The sequence below is a fragment of the Simochromis diagramma genome, unplaced genomic scaffold (assembly GCF_900408965.1).
Source record: "Simochromis diagramma unplaced genomic scaffold, fSimDia1.1 OVJJ01000304.1, whole genome shotgun sequence".
Lineage (NCBI taxonomy): Eukaryota > Metazoa > Chordata > Actinopteri > Cichliformes > Cichlidae > Simochromis > Simochromis diagramma.
In genome coordinates, this window is record NW_024387030.1 from 8,416,233 (window position 1) to 8,436,286 (window position 20,054).

General features: G+C 39.9%; 3 protein-coding genes across 5 annotated transcripts in view; all 3 read left to right on the forward strand.

Annotated features, from left to right (window-relative positions):
- The window catches only part of myo10l1 (myosin X, like 1), a 53,066-nt gene extending 49,853 nt beyond the window's left edge, over positions 1 to 3,213 (forward strand). For both annotated transcript variants that reach the window (XM_040042393.1, XM_040042394.1), the window contains exon 43: positions 99 to 3,213. In XM_040042393.1, the coding sequence (XP_039898327.1) occupies positions 99 to 203 (105 nt within the window). In that variant the 3' untranslated portion in view covers positions 204 to 3,213. The remainder of the gene's footprint in view (positions 1 to 98) is intronic.
- A 622-nt stretch (positions 3,214 to 3,835) lies between these two features.
- On the forward strand, positions 3,836 to 11,088 carry pttg1ipa (PTTG1 interacting protein a). Its single transcript, XM_040042405.1, has 7 exons — positions 3,836 to 4,101; positions 5,012 to 5,064; positions 5,377 to 5,485; positions 7,564 to 7,666; positions 8,774 to 8,839; positions 9,404 to 9,450; positions 10,321 to 11,088. The coding sequence occupies exons 1-7, from the start codon at positions 4,014 to 4,016 to the stop codon at positions 10,356 to 10,358; spliced, it is 504 nt and encodes a 167-aa protein (XP_039898339.1). The 5' UTR covers positions 3,836 to 4,013; the 3' UTR covers positions 10,359 to 11,088.
- Positions 11,089 to 16,349: 5,261 nt separating this feature from the next.
- On the forward strand, positions 16,350 to 20,050 carry sumo3a (small ubiquitin like modifier 3a). Of its 2 annotated transcripts, XM_040042409.1 has the most exons (4): positions 16,351 to 16,482; positions 17,361 to 17,489; positions 17,580 to 17,651; positions 17,790 to 20,050. In XM_040042409.1, the coding sequence occupies exons 1-4, from the start codon at positions 16,462 to 16,464 to the stop codon at positions 17,850 to 17,852; spliced, it is 285 nt and encodes a 94-aa protein (XP_039898343.1). In that variant the 5' UTR covers positions 16,351 to 16,461; the 3' UTR covers positions 17,853 to 20,050. The 2 variants fall into 2 exon arrangements, with proteins under 2 accessions (XP_039898341.1, XP_039898343.1); XM_040042407.1 differs by having other exon boundaries at positions 16,350 to 16,482; positions 17,361 to 17,651.
- Positions 20,051 to 20,054: the final 4 nt, after the last annotated feature.

Below are 20,054 nucleotides of genomic sequence, written 5' to 3' on the forward strand. Positions count from 1 at the left end.
TTCGTTGTCTAATCATCCCCCCCCCTTAGCGTATTTTCTCAGCGTAGGATTTGATACCTCTTATCTAGGATGCACTAATCTCCTTTTTCACATTTTAGGTCGGCGAGATCACTAAGATTATGCGGGCCTACATCAACATGATGGTGAAGAAACGCTGCAGCATCATGTCTGTGTCCAGTGTTGCCAGTGCCTGGGTCAGGTGATCTCTCCCAGCCAGTCAAAGCTCTTCGTTCATCCATCTAGTGACACCAGACGCCTTGGCTCCTTGCATTGGTTGGTTGTGTTTTATAAAGGGCAGTCGCACCAACCAGCTCAACCTCCCAAGTTGAATCATGAGCAGGGAATGAGCATCAATTACAAAAATGGGGAAAAAGTGGACACAGAAGCCAAATGCACACTCAACTGGCCTGGAGATCTATTAATAACGTAACATGAAATAGCATGAAAAAAAAACTGTTTTGGGGGGCTGTCCCATCAAATACATAACCCTCAGCAGTAGTCCTGCATGTAGATGTTCAAGCACACACCAAACTCTCCGTTTTTGGACAAATTCAGAAACAACAAGCACAAAGCAGCCACCCAGTCCCAGTCAGCCCCAGGTGGCTCCTCCAACTTCCATTGCACTGCCAGACAGAAGAAAGCCACACTTTCTCAGTTTTGTTAGTTTCTATCTCACTTCTCCTCTAATTTCCGAGTCTCTCTCTTTCTCTTTATATATCCTCACTCTTTGTTTGCGGTCGCTGTTAAGTTAAAATGCTAAATTCTTGTTCTTGCTTGCTTTCTCTGTCTGTTATCGATAATATCAGCTCTGTCACGTCTGAGGAAAAGGACTCGGTGATTCGTCACCAAACAACATAGTGTTCACCTGCTCACTCGTCAGCGCCACTGTGTGGCCACAAGAAGAAAACTCAGCCAAAGGAAGCGGCTTTAAGTATTTAAAAAAAAAAAATCCTATAAATATTCCAGAGAAGAAAGATTTACTTTGGATGCTCTCCAAAGTATGTGCATGGCTACGAGCCTCACTTGGCTCTGCAAGAACAATATCCAGAACAATGGCCAGAAAACCCCCCCAACAAACTTTCCCCTATTTATGTCTACATGTCACACAAGCTGGATAAATGTGTATATTCGCCTACGTGCACACATAAACTGAACAAACATGTATCATTTTGTATCGTATATCACACATTATAATAAGAATTATTGTTACATTTTTGGTGGCCGCTGCACTGTACAGTATATAAATGCCATACTAAATGCAATGTGACACCTGCCATGTAAGATACATGCAAGTGATTGGTGTTAATAATGACCACTGTATGTCTGAATATGATGCCAATACTGTACACTGGCTGTGCCATTAATGTGACTCACAGAGAAGTAAGAGTAAGATAAAAAAAAAAAAAAAAGGAAACAGACTATAGTGAGTCTGGCTGCTATCGTGGTCATATTTCTAACAGCATTTTGATGAATTTATCATTGTTGTTATTTGTTGGACTCACTCTGAAGAATTAATTGGAGCCATGAAATCCTGTCTATCCTCATCTGCTCAAGCTATTCTCATTTTTTTCTTCAGAGATCAGGAGACTTAAGCAAAAATGCACACAACCTTGTTTGTCTGTGTTTTCAGCCTATTTATGAACATGTGATTTTTATTTAAACAATTACTGATAATACTGTTATTATTGTATTCCCCCTATCTTAGCCAACCTAAAGTGCTGTGTCTGCATTGCTGCTGTGTGTGTGAGTGTATTAATGGCGTAAACTGTTGGATACGAGAAGGGAAAAGAGAAGCGATACTAGTGAAGTGATACTAGTGATACTACTGTATTCCTTGGAAAAAAAGAGATGAATTTACATGAGTAACTTTTGCGAAGAATGGTGTTGTAATTGTGAGTTAACGGGAAAAGCATGGAATATCAGGGGAGGGTTGAGGGGTTGTTTATTTCCTATTGTGCTGTATGTGTTGCAAAGTTTGTTCAGGAAGAATGAAAATATGCTTTTGATTATTCTTTTTTTTTTCGGCATCAGTGTACAAGAAGCAGATATGACACTGTGAGGACACGGGCTTGGAAAAAGTTTAATTGTGCACTTGGAATGCTGAAATTCATCACTGCTTTGTGTGTGTGTGTGTGTGTGCATGCGTGCGTGTGTTCTTTGGACTCGAAGTGAGGTCACCTGATGCTGTGCATTGCAGCTAGATGGCACTCATGTCAAACACCTGCAGAGAGCACTGTAAACAAAGTGTTCCCACAAAGCAGATATCCACTGGGAGTGCTCGCATAGCATGGAAAGTTACCGTCCAGCATGACAACATGCTCCAGTTATTTGTCTTATCTGGTTTAGATGAAGTTTCTAAACTCGTTTCTGTGGCAATAAGATTTTCAGGATTTGCCCCAAAGACAGATCTGGTTTGGCTTTTCACACCAGACACTAAAGTGAAGTTCTTCAGGTGAAATATGTTGTTGTTTTTCTAGTTCATCACATACTCTACAGGGTGGCAGCGATGATTTTAGAAAAACTGAGGCTGTGAATCCAAAACCCCTCCAAACCCTCTAAAGTGTTGCCCAGTAACCAAAAATAAATTTATCCACAGATTTAATGGAAAAAAAAACTGAATTGCTTCTTTAAATATAACAATTTAAAGTCTAAGAATATTGAAATCAGTCTCTACGACATGTAAAGTTGTAAGTGTACAATGTATAGATTTGCTAAAATTCTCCAAATTTTAATAACCTCAGTGTCTTTAATCATAGCTACGGCCTGAAAGCATACACACAGCCCACTGGGATCCTGCCTGTAGATTTAGAATAAGCAGAACTCACTCACAGGTTCCACTTTGAACTTTTGGTTAATTTAGTTTAATCTAAAAAAAAAAGAAAAAAGAAAAAGGAGTGAAAAACTGAAAAATTGAAGTTCACAAGCCATAAATCCTGAGGACCCTGGAGCTGTGAGATCTGGTTATTCTACATCTGTGGTTCTGTCTGTCACTGATATTACACTGAGTAAGAAGAACTTGCCCTGTAGTTGCTGAAATGTGATCAGCATGTTTCTTAATGGAAATTCTGATTACAAATCTGTCTTCAAGGGCAACTTCATCACAAAGGGTCCTGTTATCAGCCGCAGGCGGCCAAAGTGGGGCCCACTCTTATCTTGTGTTACGCTTATTATCACCTTTACATAGTAAAACATTGTGCTTGTTTAAACAAAAAAGAACAACAAAAAAAAGAGAGAAAGAGAGAGATATGTGTGGTGTTCTTTTTTTTTTATTTGTAACTGGCTTTACAAAATTATGCTTTAATAAATTATTGAAAATGGTCCTATATTTACCGTGACCTTTGTGCACTTATTTTTGAACAGAGTTGAAGTTTTTCAGGGAGCTGTGCATGTGCTGGCACTAGGGCTCCAAACCTCTTTGCCCTTGGATGTCCTGTTCGTTTCATGAAGTTTATCATCTAATTTGTTGAAACAAAATATGGAAGCTTTAGAAGAGCCGAGGAGCTGGGGAGCTAAGCTGCCCAACAACATCTAGCTCATGAAGTCATCTACAACAATTAGCTGTTATGTGTTAGCATTTGTTATAGTCACTTTCCTACTGTGGGAGGCCAACACAGAGCTTGGGAATGAATGGACTAAACGAAACAGCTGTAAAAAGGTATGATCCATCAGGAAAAAAGCTAATGTTTTAACTGTGACTTTTTAAAAATATACTTTTTGTGTGTGTCAAAGCAGCTATTTTTGTAAACTCCGCTGTTTATTCAGCGCATAGTTTAAATGACGTATATCGAAATGCACTGCGCTCTGCCAACGCCTTTCCCTCTTTTGTCTGTTTGGGTGCGTAAAGAGAGCGTGCGTCAGGATTTTGCGTTTGGTTCCTTCCCAGCAAGTTCACTTCTCAGGTTTCAGACTTCTGTCGGAGCAGCCGAGGCATTTCCTCCTTTTGCGCTTACACTGTCTTCTAAAATCTTCTGAAACATAAAAAATTGGAGGAGAATCTGAGTCTACGCTCTTGGATGATGGGTTTACGGATATTATTGGCTGTTCTTCTCTTTGGTTTCGGTCTGGCGAGCGTTTTCGCCGATTCGTCCACACCTGAGAACGGTAGGAAAGGAATCAGTGAATGTGGGGGCTGAGGAATTAGTTAAGCTGAAAATCTTTTTTTTTTTTTTTTGTTTTTGATCAGATGTAGCTGCTTTCTAATTTATTATTATTATTATTATTATTATTATTATTATTGTTGTTGTTGTTTTTAGTAGTATTGTTGTTTTTATCTTTATAGCTACGCACAGGTTGCTCAAAACCCCGAATGTGAGTCTTTTAGCTGTTCAGTAAAGTCACAACAGTTTTAAGGGCTATTATATTCATAAAGCATTGTTTCATAAGCCTTGAACTGAGGAGAAAAGCACCCAAACATCTAGAATTAAAATGTCATTGTTTGCATTTTCTACACTGGAACTATTTATTATAAAATATATTAGATAACCTTACGTACCGGCCACATTTAAGCTTAAAAGGAATAAAAACACAACTTTGTTGGTAGAATTGTGTCTGTGTAAGATTCCTGTCTCTGAAAACTGTTGAAACCTCTCAACAGGAACAAGGAGTCTCTTTTTCAGCCCCTGGGGTGCTTGATTGTTTCAGAGCAAAGAGACTAAGAGAAACTGTGGCACACAAATATGAGACATTGTTTCTCCATTTTACAGATGCATGGCTTCACTAGCACAAACCCGGCTGTTGTTCTGTGTATGTCTGCTGATAATAACATGACTGGTTCCACAGGCTGTGTAGTTGCTGTACTTAGTCTCCATGGAAAATGTCCCAGGAGGATTACCAGTAGTTACAAAAACCAGAGTGGGCACATGCCAGGCCTTTTTAAATCTGCTCCTCATGGTGCTTTCATTTAAACTCGACAAGTTTTGCAGTCATGTTTGCCTTGACGTTTGAGGCAAAATGTTTCCACCTTGCCCATTATGTCCTTTAACTCGATTGTATTAACTTCTTTGACCTACAGTGTGTGAGTTGAAAAACGGGACAAGCTGTGAGGAATGTCTGAAAAATGTGACGGTAAGTTCGCTGAGAGAGCGTTTTATTTCTGCTTGGCTGATTTCTTTTTTTTTGGGTTAACAGAGTTTCTGTGTGTGTGCATGGTCAGAATAGATGTCTCCTCCTCCAACCCAGACCTGTTTGACTGGTTTGAGAAGTAACTGATCTTATGAATTCTCACCCTGCTCCTTTTTTAGGCTGTGTGTGTCTATCACACACAGCCTAAAAAAAGGTAATTTCCTGTAATTAGCCTGCATACCTCCTTTTTTGTTTTTCTGTTTAACTAATAGGGACATTGTGCACTTTTTTTTTTTTTTTTTTTTTTTTAAACAGTGCTTGTGGTGCATCACAACAAAGTCATGTGTAACATATCCAGTGAGAACCATCCTCCCACCCCATGCGCTCTGCCCTCTGAATGATGCACGATGGGGACTCTGCTGGAGTAAGAAAACACACACACACACACACACAAGCTGATCACATTGATAACGACTTTAATTCAATTAACTAAATGTTAAATATGCTGTCCAGTACACTGTCCGACTGAAGCTTATTTGCTGATCTTCTTTCTTTTTTTTCTCTGTGTGTTAGAGTGATAATTAATAAACGATATTCTTGTATAAGACAAAAATACTTGCATATCCCTGAAGTTGAGAAATTACTGTGTTGCATCAGTCCAATCATGATAAAAAATTGGAAAATTAAAAATTACTCCAAAGAAGGAGCTCAGGTTAAATGAAAAATACAAAAAAGTCAAGTGCTTTATGGATTAAAATCTAAATGTGATACTATACTAGGAGGTTAAACCTAAAATGAAGGCATGTATTGTGGTATGAGGTAGCAAAGAACTTCTGCGTCTGTCCTTGTGGCAGCTGAGCTGAAACAGATGTTAGATGAGGTGTTAAATAAGTGGTGCAGAGAGGATCTATAGCCACAGTCATTTGGCTGACCTCAGCATCAAAATGCAACAGCAACGATTAATTCCCTTTGCGCATAACATGGACTCATTCCCACAGCTAGCACTTCAGTGTTCCAGATACAATAAAATGTCTGGGATTGTGCAATCCCTTCACATACCACATCTTACTAAAGTCCTGAAGCCAGGTACAGTCACACTGTGTGCACAGTGTTTTGCTGCTACTCCAACACTCACTGTGTTCCCTCTGCTCTTAATCAGCTCACTGAACTAATCCATGTTATTGGGCAGCCACATACATTCCCCATGATGCTGGCTGTATCAGCTTTGTCTCCATCATTTTCCTTATAGGTCCCCCAGGTTTACAGGCCTCGCTCCGGGCAGTGGAGCCCCTTTCTGCGACTTGCTGAGATTGTAGTGATACGAAAAACCACTAGTAGGCTTGTTAGGCTATTTCACCTCCACATAAACTACAAGGAGCAAGAAAAATCCACTTTAGTAGGTTATGAAATAATTTCAAAATAAATAAATTGGAACAGGAGCTACTGCAACAGGCTCCCAATCAGCACCGTGCCAAGGATAAATAAAAACTAAATAGTTATATTTAAAGGCTCTTTCTCTTAAAAAAAACTATTTTTTCCTAAAAAAAATAAATACTTACAAATAGAGATTAAAAGAGCCTGCATCTTCATAATTCTTATTTTTTCACGAATGAAGATTGGAACAGTTTATCCTGATTTGCTGTTGATGAAAGTTTCACTAAATCACTAAAGTGGAAAAACAAAAAACCCCTCCATGTTTGTAGATTTTGCGTCTGGGGTTGTTTGTTTTGAATAGGTGCTTCAGCATGTAGATACGTTTTAGACAATAGCGGGATGGGGGAAAGCCCTATCCTGTTTCACCGTGACAGCCTCTCCCTGTACAAAGCGTGCTATCCAATAGTTTGGTAGTAAAATAGGAACCCATTGATGTTAACATTCATTTTGTCCACATGCTTTTGTACTATTAGGGCGACTGTGGCTCAGGGGGTTGGGAATCGCATCTGTAACCGGAAGGTCGCCGGTTCGATCCCTGGGCTCTCTGTTCTGGTCGTTGTGTCCTTGGGCAAGACACTTTACCCTACTTGCCTACTGGTGTTGGCCAGAGGGGCCGATGGCGCAATATGGCAGCCTCGCCTCTGTCAGTCTGCCCCAGGGCAGCTGTGGCTACACCTGTAGCTGCCTCCACCAGTGTATGAATGTGAGAGTGAATGAATAGTGGCATTGTAAAGCGCTTTGGGTGCCTAGAAAAGCGCTATATAAATCCAATCCATTATTATTATTATTATTATTACATCTTTAAAATCTTGATGCAGAACTTTTTACAGAAGCACATTTGCATATTAAACATTAAAATTTTCTTTGATCCTTGTTATTTTTTTTATCAGCGAGTCAAAAAAAAAAAACATTAAAGTTTTATTCAGTACATCTGTAGAATGATTTGGTTTGAGAAGAGGAAATTAAACGCAACCTAATGAAGGAGGAAGAACAAGAATTTTCTATCTGGAAGATAAATCTGCGATTTGTGATTTCTGAATGACGTTGTCACTCTGGTTCTGTCTGCAGTGAACTTCCAGATCTTGATAATCACCTTGTCAGTGGTTGGTGGCATTCTTATCATTGCCTTTTTGGTCTGTCTGTTCTGCTGCTGCAAGTGTGAGAACATCGGGTAAGTGTTGACAAAACCCTCTCATTCCAGCCAGTGTGATGCTGGCAGAATACATTGTAGCAATTATATTATTAGTTGTGTGCAACAGGTTAAGATACGTACTGACTACCCATCAAGTCCTTCAATTAAACGATTATGTTACACGTAAGCAATCCTGAAAATGGGAGTGTTTCCGCTTATGCGTGAGCGTGAAGTAGCACAAAGGCAGTCTGCAGGCAGTCAGGTACTGCCCGTCTACCTGCAGAGTGTTTATTGTGGATTGGGGCTGTGTCAAGAACATGTGACACATCCAGTCTGTGGGCTACTCTTGCTTCTGCTGTTGTTGGGTCATGAGCCAGCCACAGAGAAAAGTGAAATTATAACTACAAAGAGCTGAAGTGAAACTGTTTAAAATCAGTGAAATGTGTCTACTGTGGAGCCTGTCTGTGCTTTTCATGGTGTATTTTTATTCTTTGATTTTCTTGTTTCTCATTCTTCTCCTGTTCTTGCTGGACTCTGTTGTCACTCTTTAACTCGACCCCCTTGTCAAGCAATTGGCAGTTGACTGATTCATAGGTCATCTACATCTGGCACCATTTTTGACTTTCAGATGCTGTTTTATTAAGTTAAGGCTGAACTAAAGTTGATTCAGTTCAGAAAAGTGTGGTAATTTAAAAAAAAAAAGAAGTTTTCTACGTTTGCAGGCTGAGTTCAACCCCATCTTAAACTCACAACACTTGCCCACGTTTATTCACACTAGGAATGCCACTAAATTTTCTTTAAACATACCTTGCGATGGTTGCTTTCTTATGAGTTTGTTAGTAATAATCAGCAATCTTTTCCTTCTACTATGTCTGTGAAGGTTCTCAGTCATCCAGGTCATCGTAGTCAAAGGAGCTTGCAAAGAAAAGCGTCTGGACTTCTTTAAGTTGCTTGAAGACTGTGGGGGGTCACTCCCACTAGGTTTATATCTGGGACTCTCCACCATTTGACCTTAGAACTGAAGAAGCTTCTCGGATGAGAGGTGAAACGTCTTCAAGCAACTTAAAGAAGTCCAGACGCTTTTCTTTGCAAGCTCCTTTGATTTCCTTCTACTACATAAATCTAACACTGGTCTTGTTTTTTCAGATCTAGCAGGTCTGAGGCCAAGATGCAGCGGCAGGCCAATAAGCTGAGAACCAAGCAGGACGAAAGGTGGCAATATTATGTTTTGTTTTGTAATACTGTTTCACCCCCTATGACTGGTTGGTCTCTGTATTTGATACATCCATAGCTATAACTTAACAAAAAGTGGATTTAAAGAGCTGGTGGACTCAAAATTGCTTCCTAAATCTCTAGTTTCTATAATTAAAATTCAAAAATCATGAGAAAAAACAAAACTACAGTTCAGCACCATGTCTTTATGACCAAGTTTCTTCCTATATAACAGCATCTGTCTCAGCCAACATTAAATATTTGCTATAAACGCATACAAATTGGAGTTATTTCTTGATACTTTACATGTATGTCCTCTAAACAACAATTATACATTTTGGGCTTTTATTGGTTCTGTAATAGTTGCACTAGGTGCGACACACCGGCTACCTTTTGCATTGATAGCTATGATTAGCATCGCTTTCTTTCAACACACACGAGGGGGGAAAAATGCAGACGTCATACTGTTATCAGCCCAAACTGGTTTGTTTCCACGAGTCTGACATTCTGAAAAATCATTAGTCGTCGCCCTGTGACTTATGGAAGAATGTTTTGTCTTTACAGGAGGGCGGAGATGAAGCAGAGACACCAGGAAATCAGGCAGAAATATGGTGAGCTTTTCTCTTTGTTAGTCTGTGTGTGTCAGCAATCGGCTACCTATACAGCATCTAAATTATGACTTACTCTACAAAACAAAATGTGGCTCTTTTTACACCTGTAATGTCATTTAGTAGATATGAGAGCGCGTGATTAAGAAAGTTGATTCTGTATTGTGCTACCAGTATGAGGCACTTTGTCCAGTTTAGCATAACTGCTGGGGAGGGGAAAAAAAGAGCTTGTCTGACTGTGTCCATAAGGTCCAGAGAGTTCAGAGCTATACTATTTAAATGTCTCTTTTCTACTAATGAAATTCAGATGTTTGTGGATATGGAACTGGCTACTGCAAGAAATTCAGAGAAAGCATCAGATTATGTCCTCCAGGTTTTCTTTGAGTGGAAATCACCCCAGTGGGCAACACATAACACTATGTTAACTTTGCAGGCCTGCTATAATATGAATGATTTTCAAAAGACACCAATGAGTAATTACTTCTGCACTGGCACTCGCATAGTATCAGGGTTAAGTGAGCAGAAAAGATAGACACAGTCGCAAGACTTGTTCCAGTTCATCCTGCAAGAGCACCTCCTGGAGTCTGATCCATGGAGGCCCAACCTACAACCTAAATGTTCCTGCTAAGGTCCTTGTAATTTTATGGCTGATGGGTGTATACCATAAAGCTAAATATAAAAGTTTAAGAGAAGCTGGTAAGTTTTTATTTAGCTATGATACAATACAGTGCGAGGCTAGCCATTTACTCCTGTCCGTGCTAAACTACGTTCACCGTAATCTGGCACTGACTTCATAGTTACCATTTTGCGTGAATATATCAAACGATTTATTTAAATCAGGGCAACTCTTACTGATTGTTTAATGTTTTCCAGGTCTAAGTGGACAAAACCCATACTCCAGATTTTCTTGAAATGGATTTGTCAACTGAGATTATTAACTGCGGACAGAGGACATCCATGAGCTGTCTTGAAGTGACATGATTGGAGAATTGTTGTAATTGATATAAAAATCAAATGTAAGAAAAGTAGTTTAAATAGATCAGGGTCATTTGGTCAATGAAGCATTCAAAGAATCCTACATTTACTGAAATGACCCAAGAGGCTGTAACCAAATGCTAGAAGAGATATGTAGTGTTGGTATTTTTCCAAACACTTGTCATTTATCCTGTGACTCAAGATACTAATCTGCTAATCTACTATTTATTTGGGTATTTAGTCTAATGGTACTGAATGGAAGGAGTCCAGTCTGGCTGCTGGAATATTCTTTCCTTTAGCTTCTGTTGTAATTGTACATTTTCACATTTTTGCTGCTGAGATTTTTTTTTTTTTTTTACTTTATTTTATCTTGTTTTAAATGTTTTTTTCCCCCCATTCTGAAATCTAATTACTGTGTTACTGCTGCTGTTTCCTACTGTTGACAACGAATTTTAAACCAATCACATTTGCAGAATATATTCTGAATATATGAGGTCAAAATGAACATAATGAAAGAACTTATAAATAAAAGATTTCAGACTGATCCCTAATTCTGATAGTAACACTGTTTATGTTTATTTCCCATTGAGCTTTCATGTTAACCTACCTTTATAAAATACTGTATGTTTTGTACAGTTTATCAATAAATCAAACATTTGATTAAAAGATGTGTTATTCCTTAAAAGAAAAAAAAAATCAATGATCTTCAGTTGTAGTCAGAAGATTACGTATGCTCACCACGAGTTACGACTTTGTACCACGTATACATATGGTATACATAGACCCACACTATTTGTTTAAATCTGCCTTGGTAAGTTGCACGTCAATCAGACACTTTTGGTATCCATCAACAAGCTTCTGGCATATTTCTGGATAGATTTTTTAACACTCATGGCAGAATTCCTTTAACTTGGTTTCAAGACACTCTTAAGCATTGTTGCCCGATTTTCAGTATGATCGAGGTTGAAGCTCTAGGAAGGCCATGGAGCCCCCACTCCAGGGCAATGACCCCCCCAGGTCATTGCCCTGTTGGAGCACGAAGGAGGTCTACCTCAAAACAAACACAAACAAATGCTAAAATAAAACTATATTTCAAAATGTGAAAAACTATGAACTTATCGACTACTTAAATCAAGTGAAATAAAATGTAAAATAAAAAACAACGAAGAGGCACAGAGGACCTGATGTACTGGCAAAGTCTGGATCTTTAATTAGGCTGACCAGGTATTCCACTTTTTAATGGTATCTGCAAAGCACTTGTATCCCTTGCCCCATTATTTTATGTATCTTATACCAAATCTGTTTGTCTGCAAACTCCACCAACATGCAGTCAAACTTGATGGTGATATACCAACAAGCTAAAACCACCAATTTTTAACATTTATGTTATGAATACTGTGTAAAAGTCTCTAGCCACTCCTGCTTTCTTTATATTTTTCTTCCAAGGAAAATGGGTTCACTGTTAGTCTGTTGCTAGGCAATATGATGACCTCATGACATCTGATATAGATAAGAACTTTTGGGGCCCTGAGTCGTGCCTGTGTGTTATCAAACTCCTGATTGAGTAGAAGTTCACAGACGATCACACACACACACACACACAGATTTGTTGCAGGCATGTGCAGTTAAGGTCATTGAGTACATTCTTCTTCACTAGTACGGTTACTTCAACGCCAATGCCTTCTCCTTTGTAGATGAGAGACGCATGGTTTCCATTGACAAACAGCAGACGCATCTAGTAAACGTAGAGCGGGCGCAAAAAATGACGTACCGGCAGAGCGCAGTAGCGGCCAGCGCAAAAATTCGCTCCAGCCAGCGGTCAGTGCAGCGCATGCCGCTCCTTGTGTCAAGGGGCCTTGAGAGGGTCACATCACAATGCCTAGAAAAAGGAAAGGCTCTTGCCGCAGCAGTAAGGATGCCATGCGGAAGAAGAAAATCAGGGCCACTGAATCTCAGCATCAAAGAGAATCTAGACTGGAAAACGCCAGATTAGCAGAAGCTGCACGAAGACAGCGAGAAACCAGCGAAGAGAGACAGCGTCGTTTAGAAAACGCCAGAGTAGCCCAAGCTTCGCGGAGACGGCGCGAGAGCAGCGAAAAAAGACGACTTCGCCTGGAAAACGCCAGACTGGCCCAGGCTTCGCGGAGACAGCGCGAAACCAGCGAAGAAAGGCAGCGTCGATTGTACCATGCCCGGTCGGCTCAAGCTTCGCGCAGACAGCGGGAAACCAGTTTGGAAAGGCTGCAACGTCTGCAAAATGACCGCCTGGCTAAGGCTTCCAGAAGACGGCGTGAAACCAGCTTGGAGAGGGAGCATCGCCTGGAAAATAAGCGGCTGGGGCAAGCTTCACGGAGATTGCACGAAACCAGCGAAGAGAGACAGCATCGCTTAGAAAATGACAGATTGGCTCATGCTTCACGAAGACAGCGAGAAACCAGCGAGGAAAGACGGCTTCGGCTGCAAAATGCCAGACTGGCTCAAGCTTCACGGAGGCAGCGAGAAACCAGCGAGGAAAGGCAGCGTCGACTGGACCATGCCCGGTCCGCTCAAGCTTTGCGCAGACTGAGAGAAACCAGTTCGGAGAGGGAGCATCGCCTGCAAAATAATCGACTGGCTCAGGCTTCACGGAGACTGCGCGAAACCAGTGAGGAAAAGCTGCATCGCTTGGACCATGACCGGTCCGCACAAGCTTTGCGCAGACTGCGAGAAACCAGCGTGGACAGAGAAAGGCCGTCAGAAAACGACAGACCATGGCGCCGTGAACATTATAGACTGCAAGTGCTCAATGCTTCCCGAAAGACAAATGGACTCGGCTTTCCAGCACCTGTGTGGAATTTTCACGAGTCTGCTTTTGAGGAGGGACAGGTGCACTCTGAATTACCATCACTGTACACAGTGAACATCCAGAGTTTTGTCTGCGTCTGATTATGGTGACAGTGTTTATATGTATGCTTCTCCGTCTCCCCAGAAGCCTCTTGATTCTGTGTATCACACTTACTCACCGTTGTATCTTATATAAAGGAGTGGGATTTATTTATTTAGAAGGCTGAAAGACATTTTAGCTGCACCTCCCATTCACACTGGTCTTGGAGAAACTGGATTTGAATACCTTGCTGCCTATGAAATGAGCTACAAAGAAAACAAAAATTGTGAAACTGCATTTTTTGATTTCATGTTAAGTGTCTGTCTGGATTTTTCTCCTGGTGGTGTCATGGTTCTGTTTGTTTGTTTGTCTGTTTGTTAGCAATCTTGACTCCACAGTTTTCAAGGTATCATTTTCATATTTTGTGTGATGGTATGCCAGTAACAGCCGGAGCTGATTTAATTTACAAAAAAATCAGGTCAAGGTCAAGGTCATGCCAAAATCAATAAAATCTTTATATTGCTCTTTATATTACCTTATTTTTTTAACGGGTTGTCTTTACAAAAATATGCAAGCCTAGGTTAGCTAAGCATTTGACCTTGACCTTCATTGCCAGCACCCAAAGGTAACGTTGACCCAGAAAAGTTTTTCAAAAAAACAATATCGAGTAATATATCATATAAAAGGCCATTGAGAGCTGTACAACCTACCACCCCACCCCGGCCCTCCCCCAAATAGCATGCCCTACAGTGTTACAGTGACAGCATAAAGTTTTGCAAAATCACGCACTGAAAATGAAAATATTTTTAAATCTCAAGGTTTTTTAGCTTATAGAAGCCAGAAATTTTAGTCAGTTGTGTTGCAATCATATAGGTAAAGATAATAAAACAGACTATTTTAGTATTCAATGCTTCAAGGGCATAGGTCAAAGGTCAGACATTAGGATGTCTTTATAAAAGCAGGCTGAGGTTGCTGCACTGTAATAAAAGCAGGCTGATGTCAGCATGTTATAATAAAAACATCATAAAACATCTATTTTTTTTAGTATAGTAAAACAAAGTATAGTCCTTGCCCTTCAGGGTGAGTTGCACTCTCCGAATGCTCTTGTTTTTTCAATTCGACATCACAATGACACCATAAAGTCACAAAGTCACAGACTGCACGAATTTAACTTAAACTTAACTTTGACTTAAAATCTCTTTTTCTGCTTATAGAAGCCAAAGATTTCAGTCAATTCTGCTCCAGTCATATGGGTAAAAGTAATCAAATACACCACTGTAATGTGGTATTTATGTTTGGTATATATTTTAGAATATCTTCAAGGCCATAGGTTAAAGTTCAGGGTCACACAAATTAGGAAAAAGCTTTAGTTTCCATTGGATCATCTCCTTAAAGTGATATATTAGTCATTGGGGGATATAAGCACTTTCTTTGTTTGAGCTCTTTAAAACATTATTTTTTCAGTACAACATTATATAACTTCAAAACGCAAAAACACAAAAAGATTAATATACTACACTAGATTTATTACACTAGATTTTGTGAGCGCTCTTGTATGTTTTAGGGGATTTTTTTGGTACTCCTTTCCCTCTTGAAAAAGATCTCCATCGCAGTGAGACTACCTGTAACTAAAGGACTTATTAGTAACACATATATACCAAGTAAGTGGGTTAAAGTAAGGCCATGATTTTGCTGTCAAAAGGGACAATTACACTGTAGCATGGGCATGCACTAGTTGACTCAATGTCCCACATATTAGTCAGCACAGCTCATAAAGAAATGTGAACTATGGATGCATCAGTACTGATGCCAAACAAGATAAGCAGAGAAAATCAGATGAAATGAGAGTTAAAGGTTAGACCATAAAATAAACTTCAGTTTCTATTTATCTGTGTTGTATTTACTTTGCCAGGAAGCTGGGAACCAATGCCAAACCAGTGAGGGACTTGCATAGTTTTTATGTTTTTAATGTTAAACATATAAAAATGTGCTATACCAACGTTACCAGTACTTCCCACATTGCCCCACACATTGCCCCTTTCTTTATGTAGTTTGCTACAATCTGACTACCCTAATTGTAATAGAATTGTCGTCAGAAGTTTATGTCTACTCATCCTGGGGAGTAATAGCATGGCAATCTGTTCGTTTTTCATGGTGGAGTGATTGTACAGCATACATCTTTAATAACTTCAAAAAAACAAGTTTGAATTTATTTTAGATTTTATCTAATCCACGCAGTGTCAAAAGTACACATACAGGCTCAAGTGTATACACTATATTGCTAATAGTCTTCACTTGCTGCCTTCACACATATGAACACAAGTTACATTCTTAATCCATAGGGTTTAATATGATGTCTGCTCACCTTTTGGAAAGAAGAAACTACCAGTTGCATTCAAACATGATCACTAACAAAAAGTAAACAGGCCTTCACCTTGTTAAACTGATAGATATTGTAGAACATTGAATAGCACTTATTAAGGGAATTAAGTGATTTGATGTCTATATTTGAGTCTGTATTTCTGCTTTTGACCCTGTGTGGATTGAAGAAAATCCCAAATAAATTCAAAGCTGTGCATCAGATTGATGCATATTGTAAATTAATCATTCCTGACTGGAAAAAGAACAGTTCAAAGAAATTATTAAAAGCCCCAAATTATCATGACTTTCATGCCCATAATGAGTGTATAAGAACTTCTGACCACTACTGTATTTCTGAACTTCTTAAAACATATAATTAAATTAAAAGAGTCAAAGTATTATTAAAAATGACAATAATAATACACTAGGATATTTAAACATTAAAGAGCTTAACCAATTCTGAAGTCTGGTCTAAACTAAACTAAGATGGAAACAAAACATTTTAAATGAATGGAAATTAAACTACAGAACTTCAATAGCTACCACTTACAGGTGGCTCGTTATTTGGTTTAATTTGTGCGCACAATAAGAGATTTTTATATAGATTCCTCGCGTGATCGAGTTTTTTTGCATAGACGCGCGCTCCCGCGATTTGGCAACCACGTGGTGTTTTAAGGGCCAATGGCTTATTTGCAGCAACGGTCTGAAGCGCGCACCCGTTAGCAGGGCAGAGGAGAGGACAGAAGGCGGCAGAAAGACAAATAAAGCCGAACTAGCAGATTATTCTGTAAACTGCAACGCGAAATCCTGCCGAGATGTCAGAGGAAAAGCCAAAGGTAATATATAGAGGTTTATATAACTGCTTGCTTGTTATGATGGCTGAGGCGAGCTCCTGCGAAACCGTCGCTTATATGTGCAATCTAAAAATGGCCTGGTTTGCACGTTTCTCTAAATCGGCGCAGTGTTTGTTTCGCAAATGAATGAGTACCCGCACATTCATATGTGCGTCTATATGCGCTCACACAGCTCGCTGTAGGTGAGTTTGGGAGGGATGTTGTCCCGCTAATTGGGGTCTAAAAGGTTGGGAGCAGGAATGTCAATTACACCATGATTGTTATTTGCGGATTTTTTTCTTTGTCGAAACGGGACCACGCTATGTCCGCAACGCCGCAAATGCCGCAACTGCAGCAGTGGCAGAAGAGCGCAAATGGAGGTGACGCACCACCTTAAAAACTGATGTGACTATGGTATTCTGGTAGTTTTTATTTTATTTGTTTTAATTTTTTCGTTGTGCTGCTTGTTGTACCACAATACTTCATAACAAAACTGCTAGCAGCGTTAGCCGGTAGCTAAACTCGCCAGTGGTTCTGAGCCTAGCCCGGAGCTAATGATGCTAACGTTAGCGCCTGTGAGTGCCTTGTGTGAACGCATATGGTAGCATGTCTGTGTTATTGAGCTCCAATGTACGTTTTGTTTTAATCAAAGCATCAATTGAATAGTATGGCAGTAATTCAACACAAGTCACATCTGTGTTTTGTGACACGGCTGTTAAAATTGTGGGATTATATGCCTATTAGTTTACTTTCTGTATGTCTGAGCTAGCAAGGCTAACAGTATTGTGGCTGTCGCTTTAAAGAAAACGTATACGTACTATGCATTACTGTGGTTGCTAATCCATTTGTTTATCAAGTGTTAAACCATTGTGTTTCTACAGGAAGGAGTAAAGACTGAGAATGACCACATCAACCTCAAGGTTGCAGGGCAGGATGGGTCGGTGGTTCAGTTTAAAATAAAAAGGCACACACCTCTCAGTAAACTAATGAAGGCATACTGTGAACGACAGGTAAGCTGCTGTAAGTTCTTAAGCAGCATGATTACTTGCACACTTAACTTTGCTGTTCTTTTAACGGAAAGGCGGCATCTTCATCTGCAGGGTCTCTCAATAAGGCAGATCAGGTTCAGGTTTGATGGCCAGCCGATCAATGAGACGGATACGCCTGCACAGGTATGATTATTATGCACTTGTAACCATTATTGAAACACATTCAGTTTCTTTAAGATTACAGCGCACTTGTCCCCTAAATAAATTGAATATGTTTGCAATACTGTAAAATAATTAATATATGGAACATCTTTTTCTCAGCTGGAAATGGAAGATGAAGACACCATAGATGTTTTCCAGCAGCAGACAGGCGGCCATTGCTAAGCCCTACCCACCTCATTGACGGCCACCCTCAGACAACGCCCTCAACCATCTCACTGTCCATCCCTTCCCCACCACTCCCCTCATATTATTATTATTATTATTATTATTATTATTATTATTCTTTCAGTTTAAAGATGTCTGTCATGGTTTTCGTCAGGTGTGGGCGGGGGGCCTCGTTGGCTGTTTATGTGCTGTCTCAGTCAGGACTGAACTTTTGTGTGTCAACAGTCTCTCTGCTGGCCAATCAGGACACCGATTTCCTTCTGGCACCGCCGGCTGTGATTGGACCAACAACTCATCACAGCTGTTCCTGGTTTGTCACTGCTTTTGGTTCACTGTGCAGTGAAAGCTTAGTATCCAGTAGTTTGTCACTGTTTTCATCCATCAGGGTTGAATGCGAGGCTCTGCAAGTGTTTTGTCCAGGGGTCACTGTCAGTGGGCATAAAAATGGTTTGAAGTGGAAGCACTATCTGAACATAATACACACATGCTTCCCATTTCACATTGCTTTTCTGTGTGTTTGTTGTCTGAATGGTGACTCCTTTTTTTGTTTGTTTTTGTTTTGTTAAATGAATTTTAATTCTTTGCCATTTTAGGTGCTTCTGCAATGTTTCTTTTCTTTTGTAAATGTTAGTTTTTGTTTTTTCGTCTGTTATTTTAAACATTAACACCCATGGGGCATATGGTCGACATTTTTTCCCCCTCCTGTACAGCAGTATCAGAATGGGTGTTAGATAAATGTTGTGGGACTTGGACCAATACTCCAAAAACAGAACGTCTGCTTCATATTTGACGTGCTTCTCTTTAAAAAGCCAACTTCAAGGTGAAAACTGTCACATTTAAAGGCATTTATATTGCATCAGTGTTTGCTTCCTCTTAGATGGCTACTCAGTGAGTGACTGTGGGTGTCTGCGGTACAGATGGATATATGCTTATGCAGAAATGCTTGTTTCAGGGGAAAGAATTCATCTATATCACAGAAGTGCATCCACGGTGTAAGCTGGTCGGCGTTTGATTGTGTAAAGAGTCTCTTGGTGCAAAATACATAACATTTTTCTTTTTGGTTCTGTTTTTTTCCAAAGTGGGCTAGTGACCGGTCCTTGTGATGATCTCAAAAGCAGGTCTGCTTGTTGTAGAGGGTGGACTGTGAGTGGGAATAACTGAAAGGTTCCTGAATGTTTTGTTTTTTTTAGGTCAGGTGTCTCATCCCCTGTATTGCCCTAGCACAAGTAGGCCGACGGGAACACTGAGTTTTAGATGTGCTTTGAAGAGGAGCAGGTTCAAGTTTGAGCAAGGGTATCCAACAAAAGTTGAACTGTCTTTGCTAAAAGACACCAACGACACTTTTCACTGCTGTGCCAGCTGCTGAGATGCTGTCTGCTTGTGTGTTGTTACAGTGGCAGTCTTTCAAGTGGTGATGAGCGTCTTTCACTATTTTTACATTCTGGAGAGTGAAGCATGCAGTTCGTTTCATATCAGGAGGTCAGCCATTGGAGTTTGGGAGACAAGTGTTCTGTACCTACAGGGCCCCGTTCTTCGTATGTGGGTAACCAAATTATCTTTGAATGTAAATAGTCTGAAATGAGCTAGGATTTCTTTTTTTCCCCTTTCCTCCCCCCAGTTCAGCCACGGTTCATTAAGCTCAAATCCTGAAAAGAAAAACCCAGCTTTTTTGAAGTTAGTTGGATTCAAGTTATTAGAAAAGGTTGCACCTTTCAAAGTTAAAAACACACTGCAACAAAATGAAATGTAGGTTTTAATACGTGCTTTAAAAACTGTCTGAACATTTTCAGCTACTACAGTAAATGTTTTTCATCTTTTATATGAATAGTTAAGAGTTGGTGCCAGTACTGAGAAATGAAACCTTATTTCCTTGCACAGCCATCAGTAAGCATCTGTCAATATTGTATTGCACAGAGAAATGTTGAGTGTTTGTGCGACATGCAACTGCACAAGTCAGTCAGCGATCATGATTCCAGCTTTCGTCACACAAAGTAAGAGCACACTTTACGATGCCAACAAGCAGCCTTCCGCTTGCATTTCAAGAACCCAGTGAGCTGGACAAAGGTCAGCTGAGCTAAACTGTAAAGTACGAAGAACGGGGACCAGGTCTTGTCATGTTATGTTTTCTCTACTGATTTGTACATTATTTGTGGTCTTTTACTACTGTATACAATAAATATAGTTTGGTACTCAGATTTG

What these genes read in the sequence shown, in the direction of transcription:
- pttg1ipa (XM_040042405.1), top strand. Translation starts at nt 4,014, where the DNA reads ATGATGGGTTTACGGATATTATTGGCTGTTCTTCTCTTTGGTTTCGGT. An exon ending in AATGTCTGAAAAATGTGACG is followed by an intron (nt 5,065 to 5,376) that starts GTAAGTTCGCTG and finishes TTTTTTAAACAG; the next exon opens with TGCTTGTGGTGCATCACAAC. An exon ending in TGCAAGTGTGAGAACATCGG is followed by an intron (nt 7,667 to 8,773) that starts GTAAGTGTTGAC and finishes TTGTTTTTTCAG; the next exon opens with ATCTAGCAGGTCTGAGGCCA.
- sumo3a (XM_040042407.1), top strand. Translation starts at nt 16,462, where the DNA reads ATGTCAGAGGAAAAGCCAAAG. An exon ending in TGTCAGAGGAAAAGCCAAAG is followed by an intron (nt 16,483 to 17,360) that starts GTAATATATAGA and finishes GTGTTTCTACAG; the next exon opens with GAAGGAGTAAAGACTGAGAA. An exon ending in AGACGGATACGCCTGCACAG is followed by an intron (nt 17,652 to 17,789) that starts GTATGATTATTA and finishes TCTTTTTCTCAG; the next exon opens with CTGGAAATGGAAGATGAAGA.